Raw genomic sequence first — 17,458 nt, 5'->3', positions numbered from 1 at the left:
AATTTGAGATATACACATGCTTCCCTATGTGGCTGAATTTCAGCCAATTATACAATTGCATCAGGAGCTGGAACACAGTGTTCAAGTGGACATCTTGAAGAAGGTTTGTCTCCCTTCTGTTGTACATTCATAGAATCAGTAGATTTGTTTTACTTACATTTAAAATAGAGAAGTTGTTGTATTTATTCATGATACTAAGACTGTTTTAAGTCAGCTGGACATAATTTCTCAATATTTCTTCACAGTACTCTGTCTTCATGGTGAATATAGATGGTAAAGTTTTTCTAGGAAAGGTTTGACCTCTCCAAGGGGTCAGATTTTGCCCTTGGTCTGAAGTAGTTTTAATACTCGTAATAGAAAGAACTGCATTTATGTTGTGAATAGCTGACCAAATGCATAACTTTCTCTCCTGAGGAGAGGGACCAAAATTCCTTCTCATTGTCTGTGATAGCAAGACAGAGGGAGGGCTTCCTTAAGTTCTTCTTAAGGTTGCTGCAGACACCAAGTGACATGCTCAGAGTGCTTTGCTGGTTGTCTTTTTAACTCCCTATTCCTTTAATCACAGCTAGGAGACAGGTCTCTTAGGAAGTTTTGATATTTTCCAAAGATAAGTAAAACTTTTATTACTAACAGTTTCTGAGTCATTTGTGCATAGAAAAAACTTAGGAAAGATGAAGCTATATTTGAGGTGAAGAAGCACACATTTTTCATCCTTTCACCACATAAATATATTAGAATGTGTTCCTGTTAAACTTCCAAAGGAAATGTATCTTTTGAATGGTGTTAGTCGTAAAAGAATTGTTTTTCAAAAGGTACACATTCTCTAAGGAATTTTGTGAAAGTGGAATTCAAACATGTAACCAGTTTTATTCTGTTTCTTGTTCTCCAAATTAGTTTAAAATATATATGTAAGATTCCTGCAATATACTTAAAATACATGAATGGTGTCAGCTGTACATAAATCCTTAAGTAAAATGTTTTCATTTAAAAATGTAAGCTGGGTAAACACTTTCTCCATATTCAAATTCCAACATTTATAGTTGAAATTCTGAATTTCTGTAGTAGAATTGATTTTATAGGAAAGAAAACACATCTGTCAAAGTCAGAATAATGATATCAGATTCAGATTCACTATATTTGCTTAGGTTTTTCATGAAGGGCATAATACCAACAAATAATGTGTGTTATCTAATCTAGAGTGATATGAACTATAGGTAGGTACATGGTGGGCATTCTAAGCTTGAAATTTTCCCTATCTATTCAGGTTGCCAATCCCCTTTCCACTCCTCTCTCTCTCTCTCTATGTATGTATGTGTACCATATATACCTACACATGAATATATATATATGGTCTATATGTATATGTATATATATGTGTGATGTGTGTGTATATATGTATATATACACACATACATGTATATATATACACACATACACACAGGCAAAACAAACAAACAGACTTGTGTCCCACTCCCAGTTTATTTCACTGTAATAAAGTTGCATTCCACATGTAATTACAGTTGACCCTTGAACAATGCGGGGCTTAGGAGCATCAACCTTGCCTCCTGCAGTAGAAAATCCTCCTATAATTTTATAGTCATCCCTCTGAATTGGCTGGATTCAACCAACTGTGGATTGTGTTGTACTGTAATACATATTTATTGAAAACAATTCAGGTATAAGTGGACCCATGCAGTTCAAACAGTTGTTGTTCAAGGGTCACCTTTATATATGTATATGTCCTGTGTCTTGGCTGCATAACACAATTAAATACAAATACAAAACATACAGAACTTAATTTATATTTGCAGTTGGCTTTAAAGTTAAAGTGAAATGGAGTCGTTTATTCATTCATTCAGCAAATGGTTACTTAATACCTGCTATGTACAGGAACACAATAACCTTGTTTCTATGTGTAGGTATAAAGGCTTCTTTTCTCCCAGTGCCTTTCTGTGTACTCCATTTTTTGTTGTTTGTTTGTTTGACTCAAATGAACTAGAGCAGAAAATTAAAATATGCTTCTAGATTCTTCATGGTTCCAGCTAAGATTGTTAGGAAGTTTTTATCTCTTTTGGCAATGCCTCTGTTTATTGCCTAACTTTTGAGTTTCTAGGAGTAAAAGAATTCCATGCCTTGGAATTTTCCATGAAAGTAATTCTTACTTAGACTTTGTGACTTATCATGGCACCATTCTTCAACTTGTTTTCATTTTTTAAGATGTCTCAAAATATCTAAATTTCCTAATGAAATGTCATTGGTTAAGGAAGATTATCGTTTGTATGGTGGTAAAAAGCTTTTTCTTGGTCTAATACTAGAAAGAAGAGGGAAAGAAAGTCGATTGTCGGGAAAGTAAAGAGGAAAGGAAGAGGTTTAAAAGCAGGATTGGTGATTTTAGCTTCAACATGTAATGATCTTGGAAGTCATCAATCCTGTCCTTACAACAAGAAAAAGTTGAACAAACTGAAGGTCAATGGCTTTTCTTGGAAGCATCAGATAAATGAGGTCTCGTGGCAAACTGCCATGCTGAAATTTAGAGAGAGGCGCTAATCCAGAGGCACATCCAAGATCTGGAGCAGAAGCCCTGGAGTAGTACACTGGTCAAGGAATCTTTAAATGATAATTTTCATTAATTGCTAGAGGCTATGGACTAGTGTGATTGCGAAAAATTCCGAGTAGTACAGTCTTAGGGTTAGGGAATACACCCATACTTTCATGGGTTTTACCTCCTGAGGAACTAAGATCCTCTCTTGGTTCTGGAAAAGAGAAAAGAAGAGTAATCATTGTGAAATATGTTCAGGGTGTTCTCCATCACAAAGACCTGCTCTTCAGGGAAAAAGATCTTAAGGTGGTAGGGGGGATTTCTGCCACTACAGTACCTCTTGTCTTCCTTTGTCACCTGGTGGTTTCAGGGGAAGCTAAGAAACCCTTATTTGTGTAGGTCACAATCTTGGAACATGGGGCCACTAAAAGACCGAGACTTAGTCATAAGATCATGGAACTCTCCCTCTTCTCTGTACGCTACCACCATGCTAACAGGGCTGCAGTATAGGTATAGAGAGATTATAGCTGAAAGGATTTCAAGATACAGACTTAGAGCTGAAGGGATGGAGAAAAATATATCACGCTCAAAAGAAAGCTGACATGCCTCTTTTAATTTCAGAGACAGCAGATATCAGAACAAGGAAAATCATCAGGGGAAAAGAGAGTACAAAGAATTTCAGTAGCTTGTCAGTGACAGTCAAGATTCAAAACCAGAGACCCCACCTTAACCAAGACTTGATTTTGTTTATTCTATTAATATGGGGTTAAGGTTACCTTTTATGAAGCTGAGCTGGATACCTCAAATCTAGAATGGCTTCATTCATCAGTGACCATGTATGAGGTGACCAGCTCCTGTTTTTCCCATGTCCTTTCCCTAATCAGTCTCCAGTCTCTCTGACACCAGCCAACCCTCTTGGATCATAGACCTTCCTCCCCCTTTGCTGTAAACCTTGTTTTCCTCTGCAGATCAATTTAGAATGCAGGGATGCTTTCATCAAGTACCCCACATCCATCACTTCATATGATTTAAATTAGTGAAAAGGCTATTATTATAGTAAAGTTAGTGACTTTGTCTGCAAATAGAATTTGGGAGTATCAACTATTTTTGGGTTATGGGACCAGGATTGGGGTAGAAGCTAAATAGAGGAGATGCTTAAAATAAGGAAGCCGCCTTTTTTTCCTTCTAAATTGTGATATAATATTCCTCCAAGCAAAGATGGGCTGCAGTACTTCGCATGATTCTTAAGGGCAAGGACCATAACTTACTCTTCTCTGTTTCCTCCAACTTGGGATTCGTAAATAGAAGTTGTTTCAATAAATGTTAGATGAGTTACAATCCCTCATGATCATTTAAAATAGTAAAACATGCCTCAAGTTTTAGGAAAAGCTCATAAATATATGATAAATATATTGCATACAAAATTAAATCTATTTTCTACAAAGGTATGCAGTGTGGCATTCATATAACACATAAATAACTCGATTGTATCATAAATTTTGCCTAAATCTAACAAGCTAGCTATAAAAGACATTTTCATTTTCTTGTTCCTTTAAATTTAAAATCATTTGATAGAAGGTTTTAGATGACCTAGGTTTCTGAAAAAGGCTGTCCTTGGAACTTTGAATAATGCTTTCCTTTTACCTCCATATATGTCCCTTAACAAACAAAAAGTCATTCCACTTCTTGGCCTAGGGCTGAGCTCTTTAAAAAGGAAGTCTCTTTTCCTCTTTGCAATTCAATGCACAATGTTCAATTGGTAGACCAGTACAATAGTAGGTAAAGGCACTTGAAATGTAGTTCTAAATTAAATATCTTCAAATAAACAGAATGAGGAAAATCATGGACTGCCTACATGACCACACATTGTAAATTCCAGGGATTTACCATGAAAGGAAATTTCTCTTGTATTCTGATTTCCATCATTCATCATCAAACAAGTGTGTTGTCTGTTAAAATTTTAAACATGCCATCTTACAACAGATGACAGTGCAACAGCATGACTCAGTGCAGCAATTATTCTGGTAATCACAGGGTTGGAATACTAGAATGTGTTAAAAGAGATTGGAATGTCACTACAGCACTTATGTAATCATCTTTTTAAATATTTTGTGAGTCTCTTGTGTTATATAGTTGAATCATGTAATATAGTTAGTTAATAGCATATTTAAAACCATAGAACTGTGCTCCAGTGAATTTTGTGTGTGTTTGTGATAGTGTGTGGGTTGTGAGTGATGATACTTTATCTACTAAACATGTATTTTGATGAATTAAAGGGTCTCTATTTCACTAATTGGTTTAAGATTAGTATATTGGTGATTTGCACTATTCAACTAAGTCTACTGGTTATTTGACTATTGAATATCTTGGTTGTTTTGCTGTTGAATCAATCAAGTTTTTTAATTGATACGTGGCTAATTTTCCTCTTTCCCTCCCTTCCTCCCTTTGTTCTCCCCTTCCTCCCTCCCTTCCTTCCTTCCTTCCTGCCTTCCTTCCTTCCTATGACTGTGGGTAACATTATTCATAGTTTGTACTTCAAACAAGATGAATTTTTACTGGTAGCATAGTTTAGAGCCATTTACTAGTGACCTTTCTTAACCATTGCGTGACTCAGTTTCCTCATTTAAAGTTAACCTCATCAAGTTCTTTTGAAGAGTGCCTGAAACATATTAAAATTCTCAACATATTAAGAACCCATTCAGTGGAATTTCATTGCAAGCATTGTATTCCTTTTGGAATTTTTCAAGTCCCTGTTTATGTCTTTTTCATTATTACGCTTTTCAGTAAACACTTTACTTAAAATTAAGTTTTGGTGACTGGTGTGATGCTCTTGTTTTTACACTATTTAGTATTACTATTATAGAACTATTCATGCTTCTCTGCAGCCTGCTTTCTTCCTACTTCACAAATGCATGAATGCCAATTTCCACACAATTTCTCACTTGGGGAAACTCGTTGTAGCCTTCTACCTCCTACCTGGGATTCTGAAGGTGTTAAATTCATAATTCTGTCACTGACATGTGCCTCCCACATAACCCATAACACCATGGTTTCGTTAGGAAATGGTCCTAAATATATCATGCAGGCTCTTTCTGCTCTTTACCTCCTGCACTGTTACTTCCTCTGGTACTCTTAATTCTAGGAAGCCTGGATCAAACTGTATACATGCTTTATCCATGCCCAGATTTCCAATAACCTTTCCCATTGTAGCATAAGGATTGTTGTGCTGGTGGGAAAAGAGAGTGATTTCCCTTTATATTTCCTATATAATATATAAAACACCCACATTTCTGTGGAATGTTCAGTGGAGGTCACCAAGTCCACTTTTATAGATTCACTGTTATGGGGACAGAACACCTCACCACTCACTCTCGAATACTACCTTCATTATTTCATTATCATCAAACTACATATATTTTTAATGACCAAGTGATTCTCTTACATTACATTCTTGATGTCCTAGTCAATTTCATTCACTGAATTTTAGATTTCCCCTTTCCTGGATAAATTCTTGTAATTATACTGTTCTCTGACAGCCTCTGCCATGACTACAAAATCACTCTTCATAACTGATGAAATATACTAAACTCATAGTCCCCTGATTGCCTCAGCTTTTCTGGCATGTGACATGCCTTCATTTCAGCCACCAGTGGTAAAGCCAAGGCTTGAAAAGTGTCATCATTCAGAAGTAATTCACCTTCAAGTTGAAAACTAACAAACTCTGAACTGACAATTGACAAATCTGAACAAACAATTGACAAATCTGAACCAACAATTGACAAATCTGAACCTGAATTTAACCTTCTTGTATATTCTTCTTCATTTATCCACCTCTATTCCTAAGCTGGAGATGCATAATTTGTTTTAATGTTGCCCAGTTAGTATCTCAAGATGGCCTGCTTCTTGGCCTGCAAAAGTTGCACTTTGCTGACCGTTCTGTATGGATAGCAGGTAACTTTTGGTCTGTGTCTATTGGGGAAAAATCCAAAGAATAAAAACATTTGTGTCATTTGTTTATTTAAAAATAATAAGTAGTTAACACATTACAAAATAGTAGGTTAATTTCATATTAACAATTTAATATACATATATGATTGCTTACATTACAGTGCCATATATGATTGTATAAATTACGGCACCCGGATTTCAAGGAAAACTCTGTTTATAACTCTAATCCTTAGTATGTTGTTTAAGATACTCTCATGGTCCATTTTAAACTGTATCAGATTCTAACCTTTCTGATTACTTCTCTGCTAATGACCACTTACTGTCCTAATTGGACTGTTCATTCCTTTTCTAGGAGATAAAATTAGAGTGTTTTCTCTTTGCACTTAGCTAATTGCTTAACTTTTCCCAATTGAAATAATTGCTACAACAGGTAGATGGTTGAAAATTTTAATTCTTTAGTTTATGCCTTAAACATTAAGCTATTTTTATTTTAAAATACAGTTATAATAGCAAGGAGTATTTTAAAAAAATATATACCTACCTAATAAATAAATATTTTCATATTCTGTAGCAATACATTTTAAGATCAGAATACTAACATTAAGTCTATTAATTAAGTTTTTAGTATAATTAACGTGACAATGTAATCATGTATGATAGACACTGCAATGAGAGTAATTTAAAAACCTAATTTTTTTCTCATAAAAATCTATGTCCTTTCCCTTTAAGGGCATGACCCAGAATTTGCGTACATTACTTCTATGCTGATCCCATTGGACAGAACTTTTTTGCCAGAGAGGCTTTAAATATATTCATTTTCAAATATCATATGATATCACTTACATGGGAAATCTAATAAAAACAATGATACAAATGAACTTATTTACAAAACAGAGACAGACTCAGAGGACAAATTTATCGTTACGGGGGAGAAGGGTGGGAGAGAGGGATAGATTGAGAGTTTGGGATTGACATGTACACACTGCTATATTTAAAGTAAAATGCCTTTCCATGAAAAAAAAAAAAAATGTCATTTTTTAAGGCAGCCATGAGTTTGGCTTGAAATACAAACTCTACTACTAAGGATGTTAATGGCTATTGGGAGGCAACTAGCAGTCTCTACCTCCTATATTAATGACTTCTCCGGTCTTATTTCAGAAACAACCTTTTTTGAGCTCTCACCATAAGCCAGATCCAGTTGATTTAAAAATGAATGGAATATAATCTTTACCCTGGAGATTATAAGTTAGTCCTTGTGATAAGCAGGGGTGGAGGATAGGAGTATGATGCAATGTATTTTCCAGGGGAAGAATGGGCTAAGACATTCTAGGTAGTGAAATGTATCAGAACATGCCACTTCAAAATATGTCACTTTGGTATATTGATTATTTTGATCTGAAGACACTTGAAAAACAGCAAATGCAGATAGAGGCTTTCTCTGAACTCTGCTTATCTGCCTAAAGACTTATCCTTCAAAAGGAACTCACCTGTCAACAGTCTGGTCCCATCCCTGGGATTTTCATCAACCAATACTGACTTTTATCACAGGAGAGGAGACTGGAAGTCCACACCACACCCAGACACACTGTAACAAGCAGTGATACCTCCTATCTCTTCTTCTAAGGGCTCATTCATTTTTCCTAAAAATCAACTGACTTCTAAGAGGCCTGCATCCCCACTCCCCCTGTTAAGATGGTATTTAATCCTGAATTCTAAGCCACTTCAGGGAAACTCATTTTTTCTTGAGTACCCACCATGCATACATGAGGCATACATGTTAATAAACTTCTGTTTGTTTTTCCTCTTGTTAATGTCTTTTATTACAGGAGTCTGAGCCAAGAACTCAGAAGTATAGAGGGAAATTTACTTTTCTTCCTGCACAGTAGTGAGATAGATAGGCTGTGAAAACAAGCTGTGTCATGAAATGGCACAATTTACTTTTCTTCCTACACAGTAGTGAGTTAGGCTGTGAAAACAAGCTGTGTCATGAAATGGCACAATGTAGAGAACAGGAATAAGTTCAGTATGGCAGTATGTAGAGAGTTTGTAGAGGGAAAGTAGTAGATGAGCCCATGGAGGTATCTTGTGATGTGATGTGAAGGGCTCTGTGTGTTTGAATTTTATCATGTAGACCAAGGATCCACAAACTAGTGCCCATGGGCCAAATCCAGTTTGCAAGTTTTTGTAAATAAAGTTTTATTGGAACACAGTCACACCCACTTGTGTACCTCAAGTATCTATGGCTGCTTTGCTGCTACAATAGGAGAGTTGAATAGTTGTGACAGATGCAGTAAGGCCCACACAGCCTAAAATATTTCCATCTGTCCCTTCACAGAAAAAGACTGTCAACCTTCCAGATGTAGACAAGGATTGCTCTTTGGAAGTGTTAATACAGTAGAAATCTCTAGACCTAGAAATCTGTCAGTTTTCCGAGTGACTTCTTTCAAAACCAAGTTATCCCAAGTTTTCTTAAACTGGAAGCTTTTTTTTTTTTTTTTTAATAGTAATCTTTTTTTTTATATATATTTATTTATTTTTTTTTGGCTGTGTTGGGTCTTCGTTTCTGTGCGAGGGCTTTCTTTAGTTGCGGCAAGCGGGGGCCATTCTTCATCGCGGTGCACGGGCCTCTCACTATCGCGGCCCTCTCTTGTTGCGGAGCACAGGCTCCAGACGCGCAGGCTCAGTAGTTGTGGCACACGGGCTTAGTTGCTCCGCGGCATGTGGGATCTTCCCAGACCAGGGCTCGAACCCGTGTCCCCTGCATTAGCAGGCAGATTCTCAACCAATGCGCCACCAGGGAAGCCCAAACTCGAAGCTTTTAAAGAGCTCTTCATGAAGTTGTCATATGGTATTAATGCACAATGAGCATCATTCATTAAGTCTACATTAATCTGATAGACATTATACTTCAAATAATTACTGCCTACTGCATTACCTTTGTCCTTTGTGAGCTTAAATTTCACCTGTCAACAACAATCGCTTTGGAGTGTGATATTTGTATATACACACAAAAAAGTCTTGCCTTGGCAAATGTGTACTTGAAAGGTAATGCCTTAAGCCACGAACTTTTGCACTTTTGTTCACTTCATATATTACCATATTTTTATAAGGTTTTAAGGTTTAGTGTTTCCTTGTGTAATTTTTTCTGTTCCATTGTTGTAAATAAAAGTATTTTTTTTACTAATGCAATATAAATCACTTTGACTTGTTATTAAATAAGCAGATTCTGTTAGAACTCCTTTATTCCTCATAATTTAATTTACCATCAATTTCTTGAATTGTAAATGACAACTGTGCTATCGAGCTACCTTTTGTTTTGCATAGTAAGGATGTAGAGCAATCTGATGCCTTTAGATGCAGCCATGAGTCTTTGTTTTTTCAGAGTCTCTGCCTGACTGGAAAACAGATAAATCCCTTCAAGACATTTTAAAAGCACTATTTCATGTTTAAAGCATGAAAAACAAACTGGTAAATCAGAAAAAAAACTGTATTATCATGAATATGTAAAGAACTTAAAGATCATAAATAGAGACTTCCCTGGTGTCACAGTGGTTAAGAATCTGCCTGTCAATGCAGGGGACATGGGTTCGATCCCAGGTCCGGGAAGATCCCACATGCCGCGGAGCAACTAAGCTCATATCTCAACAGAAATTAGAAAAATGTGGACATTAAGTTCACAATGTCAATAGAAATGGCTAATAAATATGTGAAGAGATGCATAACCTCAGTGAAATAAAAGAAATGCCAATTAAAAACATAATGAAATACTAATATTTCTACTTATCTGATTATAAAGGTGAATGAAAAGTATTAGCTCCAGTAGCTTGGGTTCATAAAAACATAAACACTCTAATCTTCTGTTGACAAGAGTATGGTTTTCAGTCTTTCTGGAAGACAGTTTGGCTATATATACTACATTTTAAGTGTTATGCTATTTACAGCATCGTTCTGATAATTTTATAGGAATTTATGCTAAGGAAATAGTAGAACAAGGGCATAAGATGCATTCATAAGACAGCTCATGTGATAGCATTGTTGGTCCTGAGAACTATTGATAGAAATAACCAAAGTTATTATCCACTGTGAGCTGGCGGAATACCATATGGTGCATTCATCAAATGGCTGTTATTCAGCTACTATATTGTAAGTGATGAGTAAAAATAATAGTTTCTTTCTTTTCCAAATACTCTTCCCTTTGCTTCCTTCACAGCATACCTGTATTTGTCTCTAAGTATCTGGGTTTCCCCTCTCTTTGAAGGCTCATCCTCCCTAAACTAGCAGTTAAATTTTGGATTTCACAAAGTTCTACCTAAGACTCATTTCCTTTCTCATACTGTTTCCCTCAGTCATATTTTTTCAAAGTGTCATTGGTGACCAAGTCATGAGTCATGAAATCAATACAGTGGGTATTATTGGTTACAGTTGGGTAATAACCAACATTTTAAACACTTATTGCAAGGAAAATAGCATATGCAAAGGTACAGACATGGTGGTATGTTTGAGGAATTTCAAGAATTTCTATAAAACTAAACCATTATGTTCATTTGGACAAGATTTAAAAGTTGAGCCTGGTGAGAAAGGCCATGGAGGGCATTGTATGCTATGCAAAATGGACAGTATTTTATCTTGAAAATGATAAAGAGACACTGATATTTTAAGCTGGATTTTATTGAGGAATTTAATATACTTACTTTCTCTATAAACAGGAAGAATAGTGAATATTTATTCCATTTACTGAAAATGTACATTGTATCATCCTAATGCTTAGGATGCTATCCCCGCTAATCAGAACATCTCCACAGAGACTGAGCTTGTATCAATAATATTTTAAGAACTATTCAAGCAGCTAGTCACCATAATATTCATCATTGTAATTTCAGGGTTGTTTCATTTATAACAACTGTCTGTGATCTTTACTATTAAAGCAGTATCCCAGAGTATGTGTGTCTGAATCACAGAAAGAAGAGTGTTCATCTTATCCTATACAGTTACAGTATGTGTAACTCTGGAGTCACAGCATCAAATTCTTATAATCATCCTCCTATCATTTGGATGTAGTAAAACCCAAATTTACCTTTTAAAAGAGCTGCTATTTTGGATAGGTTATAGACTCTGTGAACTTGGACTCCACAGGTTTCTTCAAGCCATCCTCAGAAATCCCCAGGAAGCTCGTTCTTTTTTTTTTTTTTTAATTAATTAATTAATTAATTTTATTTTTTTGGCTGCGTTGGGTCTTTGTTGCTGCGTAGGGGCTTTCTCTAGTTGCAGCGAGCGGGGGCTACTCTTTGTTGTGGTGCACGGGCTTCTCATTGCGGTGGCTTCTCTTGTTGTGGAGCATGGGCTCTAAGCACGTGGGCTTCAGTAGTTGTGGCACACAGTCTTAGTTGCTCCGCGGCATGTAGGAATCTTCCCGGACCAGGGGTCGAACCTGTATCCCCTGCATTGGCGGGTGGATTCTTAACCACTGCACCACCAGGGAAGTCCTGAAAGCTCGTTCTTCATTATGCATCCTGAGTCAGTAACTATGGTCACACTCAGAGTCTATGAGAAAGGCTTTCTGAATAAGAAAAACTTACCTGAAAAGCCTATGCAAATTATTTTTTTCCCCAAAATGTTTGTCACCGAAGTAAATCTAGCTATTACTAAGTTATGCAGAAATAAAGTCAATCAGGGACTTACCTGGTGGTGCAGTGGATAAGAATCCATCTGCCAATGCAGGGGACACAGGTTCGAGCCCTGGTCCGGGAAGATCCCACATGTCGTGGAGCAACTAAGCCCAGTGTGCCACAACTACTGAGTCTGTGCTCTAGAACCTGCGAGCCACAACTACTGAAGCCTGCGCGCCTAGAGCCCGTGCTCCGCAACGAGAGAAGCTGCCGCAGTGAGAAGCATGCGCACCACAACGAAGAGTAACCCCTTCTCGCTGCAACTAGAGAAAACCCGTGCACAGCAAAGAAGACCCAATGAAGCCAAAAATAATTAATAAATTAATTAATTAAAATAAGAAAGTCAGTTTATCATTGTCTTATTTTCTCATATCAGTGACAATGTTCAAATAATATTACACATGCCTTGACTTGTTAAGCATAATATTCTGTTGCCGCAGACCGGCTGCAGAAAGCTAGAAGTTCCTGGCGGTGAGGGGTAAGGAACTGAAAAGCACCAGTATGGGGTCAGAAGGGCCAAGACAACTGATGGTTGCAAGGCAAGTTTATTTAAAGAGCATGAATGTATATATAGGTTTAGTATGGAACGAATATTAGACAATAAATCAGTAAACCTTGTATTTCCACATAATTCTGTCGCCACTATCTATGCGCCATTATCTATGCGTCAGCATGCCTTATGGGCCATTTTCTGGAGATACAGACTTCCTCCTCAGGGCAGCACGTCCTTCTTCTGGGGAACAACCAGGGGCTCTTAGATCCAGAGCAGGCACCTGGAACGAAACTGGCCGCAAGTCATTTTCCTTTTTTACGCTCAATACCGCAGCGTCAGGTGTGCATACCAAGAAAGAGACAAGCAGTTCTCCAGAAAGCAGAAAGCTGAATAAGCTTACAGCTTGGGGGCCACCACATTCTGTAATCAAACACATAGCTTCCATCTTTTCTGAATGATTCAGTCACAATTATAGTCTTTTTAAAATATTTATTTATTTGTATATTTATTTGGTTGTGTCGGGTCTTAGTTGCAGCAGGCGGGCTCCTTAGTTGTGGCTCGCCAGCTCCTTAATTGTGGCTCACTGGCTCTTTAGTTGCGGCTCACTGGCTCCTTGGTTGTGGCATGTGAACTCTTAGTTGTGGCATGCATGTGGGATCTAGTTCCCGGACCAGGAATCGAACCCTGGCCCCCTGCATTGGGAGTGTGGAGTCTTAACTAGTGCACCACCAGAGAAGTCCCTACAATTATAGTCTTGCAAATCCTAACGATTCCTTAAATTTGTACAATACATTATAGTAAACAGGTATAGGCTATATTTGAATCATGTGAAATTACGTTTGCGTTATGAAGTTCTTAAAATAATCAATGCTATTTAACTGTACATTTAATAACCCCTCCTCCAACATTTTTGAGTTCTTGAATCTACTTTTTATAGGTTTTCTTCCATGTCTTACTGGATTGTAACTTTCTCTTGGTGCCGTAGGCAATGTGACTTTCTCAAATAACATCTTTCCTTATAAGGAAAAGACAATAACTTTTGTGTGTAAAACAGAAGGACATTTTGTTAAAATGTCAGTTTGAAGTGTCATCTCACTTATTTTTGTTTTTTTGAGCCTTATGGGTCTGGTTACCTATCACATACTTTTCTTTTAGTACTTTCAGGGTCAGATTCTCAAGAAAATACAGAAGGCACCTGGGAAGCGGAAGGGTCCACAGCTTGAGGAAAGGAAATGAAAGCATTACACAAGGTTTGATCCAGTGTCCATTATTTGTTGATAGTCTGATTCAAAGGAAAAAACAGAAGGCAAAGGGAAAGGAGAAGTCACTCAGGAGCATGAGAAATGCAAATAGAAGGATTATACAAGATTTGATCCCATTAAAAAAAAAAATCAAAATAACAAAAAACAAGTAACCACATGATCAATGAAGGAACAGGTTAATAAAGAGCCATCTTAACTATTCACATTTCATGAAGAACCTTGATAATAATATTCAGGTTTTTAAGGATTTTCCCCTTTTGAATGTCTCCGAGTTTATTACTTTAAACTCCAACCTATTATTGCTGGCTGCTAGTGTCTCTCTTCCTAGTGACTCTCAGAAGCTGAGAAGGACTCTAATGGAAGTATGCTTGTATAATGGCAGCAAAGATGCATCCCCAGAGGCCATTCTTTGGATTCAGAGAAGAGCCAGAGGGGAGGAGGGGTGACCTGGAAACTAATCTAAGATCCAGACGTGAACCCAGACAGTTAAATCTTATTGAAGGTCCCTAGGTGCTTTCCCTAAAAATACATCAGTGGTCCTTTTATTTCACACCACTTAGACATAAGAGCAGACTGTACTCTACTACCTTCCTGAACTAAGGAACAAATTTTCCAGAAGGGCAGAGGAAGACAGAAATACTCTTAAATATTTTACAGAAGAGTAATCATAGCTTCTTTAGACTCCATTTACCTATGGTTAATTATGTATTACTTATGTTTTTGTTTTTGATTTCTTTCCCCTACCAGGAGAATGATCTGAAGGCTAACTCTAAATTAACATCTTTTTAAAAATTGTGGTAAGAACACTTAATATGAGATCTATCATTTCAACAGAGTTTAAGTGAAAAATACATTATTGTTGACTATAGGTATAATGTTTTACAGCAGATCTCTGAGCTTATTTATCTTACCTTACTGAAACTTTGTGCCCAGCAGTTAATAACTCCCCATTTTCCCTTCCCTCTGAATTTACACTTTTAAATAACCAACTCATGGCCTTACCTTTGTATGCTAACATTGGACACCTAAATGCATTGTTTTAGTTGTTTGATCAGTCTTTCATGAATATCAGTGAGATGACATATAAAAGTGCCCAGTAAAGAGCCAGAGGTGTCCTTTAATGTTAACGGTCTTCTTATAAATGAAATACCCTGTGTGAGGCACAATGGAAACTATTAACATGAACTGAAAGCAGAGTCTATCCTTAGAAAGTTCTCAGTCTAATAGGGAAAGTCATACATATGTCTTAATAGTAGCTAAAATAGAAAAATGTTAAGAACCATTAGAAGAGCCATGAAGTCTTCTAATTTTTGACTTTGAGATGACCACTCATTGTCTACCCCCATTTCCCTAATAGTAATCCATGGAGATTTTCCTTATCTTCCTTATCTGGCTGAGTCAGCAATGATCTCCTCCTTAATACAGGTGGATTGGTCTAGAAAGCTTGCAGACTCCTTCATTTTCAGAAAAAGTTCTGCCGTGTTCCAGTTTAGGTCAGATGAGCTTGGCTTTCTAGAATTGAGTCAAATGGCTTATGTGGGAATTGGAATTGTGATAGCTATCTTTGGAAAAGTCAGTGGTTGCATACTTTCTAATGCAGATAATCCCTTAGAGTATTCACCTCAATAGTAAATATTTTATTTTAGAATTTGACCAGAGAGGCTAGCTCTAAGGAGACCATGTTTTATACTTTTTAAAAAAATAGATTTTAGCACATTTAGTTCACCATAGTCAATATTTAAAGCCATTTACATATTTGATCATCAAAAACAATATTGGCAGGTAGAAAGTTGAATTCTTCGGCTTCATTTTTGTCTACCTCAATGGAACTACTAATGAGGTCCCTGGTATTCATATAGGGGAAACCTCATTTCCTGATTGCATTTGGTTCCTGTCAAGCTGAATATGCTTTCATTTTGACACCTACATTCTGCTTTTAAAATTCCATACTATTTGCATGGACATTTGGGTGTATATGGGCAATCTTTGACTTATTCTATCCACACTCTTGCAGAATTAATTAGCTCTGCATTGACTTTGAGTACAATGGGGACATTGGGATTTTGAGACTAGAGAATTATTTTTTAGGTTATTCTTCTAGAGTTAAAGGCATTAATCACAGAAAATTTCTTTTTAGATTTATATTTAAGTAATCTGACATGGATTAATGGTAACATGTGGGATAAATGTAGAAGAAACTTTTACAGTGTTTTCAACCTGGATGCCAGCATCATAGAATACATTTTAATGATCTCTTCTGTACTTTCTATAGTCCTTCCAGTGATACCATTGTCCAGGTAAAAGATGTATTTTTCACTATCATTTTAACTTGGTGGAACTGTCCTTTCACTATCATTTTAACTTGGTGTGACTGGAATGAGAGAGTTCAGCTTTGTCTATCCAAGAAACTTAATAAAAAAAAACAAACAAATCAAACTCACTTGTCTTGAAGAAGATCCACTCTTGCCTCTTTTCAATGAATTGTTAAAAACAAAACAAAAGCAAAATGTTTTATCTATGTCCAGAAAATGTAGACTTAAGCCCTCTAGTTTTTGATTTGTTAAATATATTGAGTCAGGAACAAATGGCATAAAATAAGTCTTGGCCAGGTTAGAAAAATCACGTCTAAAATAAAAATCAGAAGTGGTTACATTCAAAAGTGGGGTCATATTAAAAGAAAAGTTTACCATAAACATGACATTGTCTTGATACATTGAGACATAATACATCATTTTGGGAAGGTAGAGGTGAACCCATAGTTTTGGTAATGAGGTTCTGCCATAATCACCTGAGGTATGTATTTAGTGAGTGGGGCTATGGATTCTCAGATTCTGGTTGACTAAGGAAAAATGGTTTCCTCTAGTTTACATTCCAAAGTCAACTGCCTTGAAGTCTGTAGACTACAGGCTGGCATCTGATTGCCCCTCCATATAGCACAGTTGATGATGATGCTAAATAAAGCATCCTATGAAAATGTCCTGTCTCTAGAGCACTCCAAGTGCCACTCAATCATGTAAATTCCTGTCCTTCCCAGTGTTTAACTTTATTAACTTTTCTAGTGTGGTCCTCTTTGGTTAGATTCAGATTGATTTTTTTTTCACTTTTAAAAAGGAGTCAACAGTTCTTGCCCTCAAAATTATAGACTGAGCTTAAGAACATAGAAAAGATATTATTTCTTATAAGAAGATAGGCTCAAAACATGATTTTTCTATCTCTAATCAAATTTATTTCACTTGTTGAGAAAGCCAAAAAGAATAACATTATTTATGATGCATTCCAAATTTTACTTGGTTCTGTTTCTTTGGACCAGGAATATATTATCGGCTAAGGAGTACGAAATCAGTATAGAACTCAGATTATTCATGTTTTCTTAGAGTGAACCTCTTAGTTTTACTGCAAAATCCAATACTACAAATATGTAAAGGTGACTTGTCCTTTTTAGCCTCATCCTCCCGTCTTTGCCTTTGATGTTAAGCTTTTGGTCACATGGGCCTTGTTTCAAACTCTCATACTCATTTGTCTCTTTAATCATGCACTCTGCTTCATGGCT

The 17,458-nt window shown here is 36.5% G+C and overlaps 1 protein-coding gene and 1 long non-coding RNA gene across 12 annotated transcripts in view; both read left to right on the top strand.

The window, feature by feature from the left end:
- The window catches only part of RALYL (RALY RNA binding protein like), an 877,709-nt gene that overhangs the window by 126,803 nt on the left and 733,448 nt on the right, over positions 1-17,458 (top strand). The window contains exon 2 of one of the 11 annotated variants that reach the window (XM_082363569.1): positions 13,802-13,896. The exons of the other annotated variants lie outside the window; for them this stretch is intronic. Coding sequence (XP_082219695.1) covers positions 13,879-13,896 — 18 coding nt within the window. The 5' untranslated portion in view covers positions 13,802-13,878. The remainder of the gene's footprint in view (positions 1-13,801; positions 13,897-17,458) is intronic. 11 annotated transcript variants of the gene reach the window in all.
- LOC309614858 lies at positions 6,305-12,579 on the top strand. The gene is made up of 3 exons (XR_014236435.1): positions 6,305-8,385; positions 8,453-8,950; positions 9,285-12,579. It is a non-coding gene; the product is annotated as an uncharacterized lncRNA (long non-coding RNA).

This window comes from Balaenoptera borealis (assembly GCF_965194805.1).
Source record: "Balaenoptera borealis genome assembly, chromosome: 17".
Lineage (NCBI taxonomy): Eukaryota > Metazoa > Chordata > Mammalia > Artiodactyla > Balaenopteridae > Balaenoptera > Balaenoptera borealis.
This window is presented reverse-complemented; position numbering and strand designations above follow the sequence as displayed.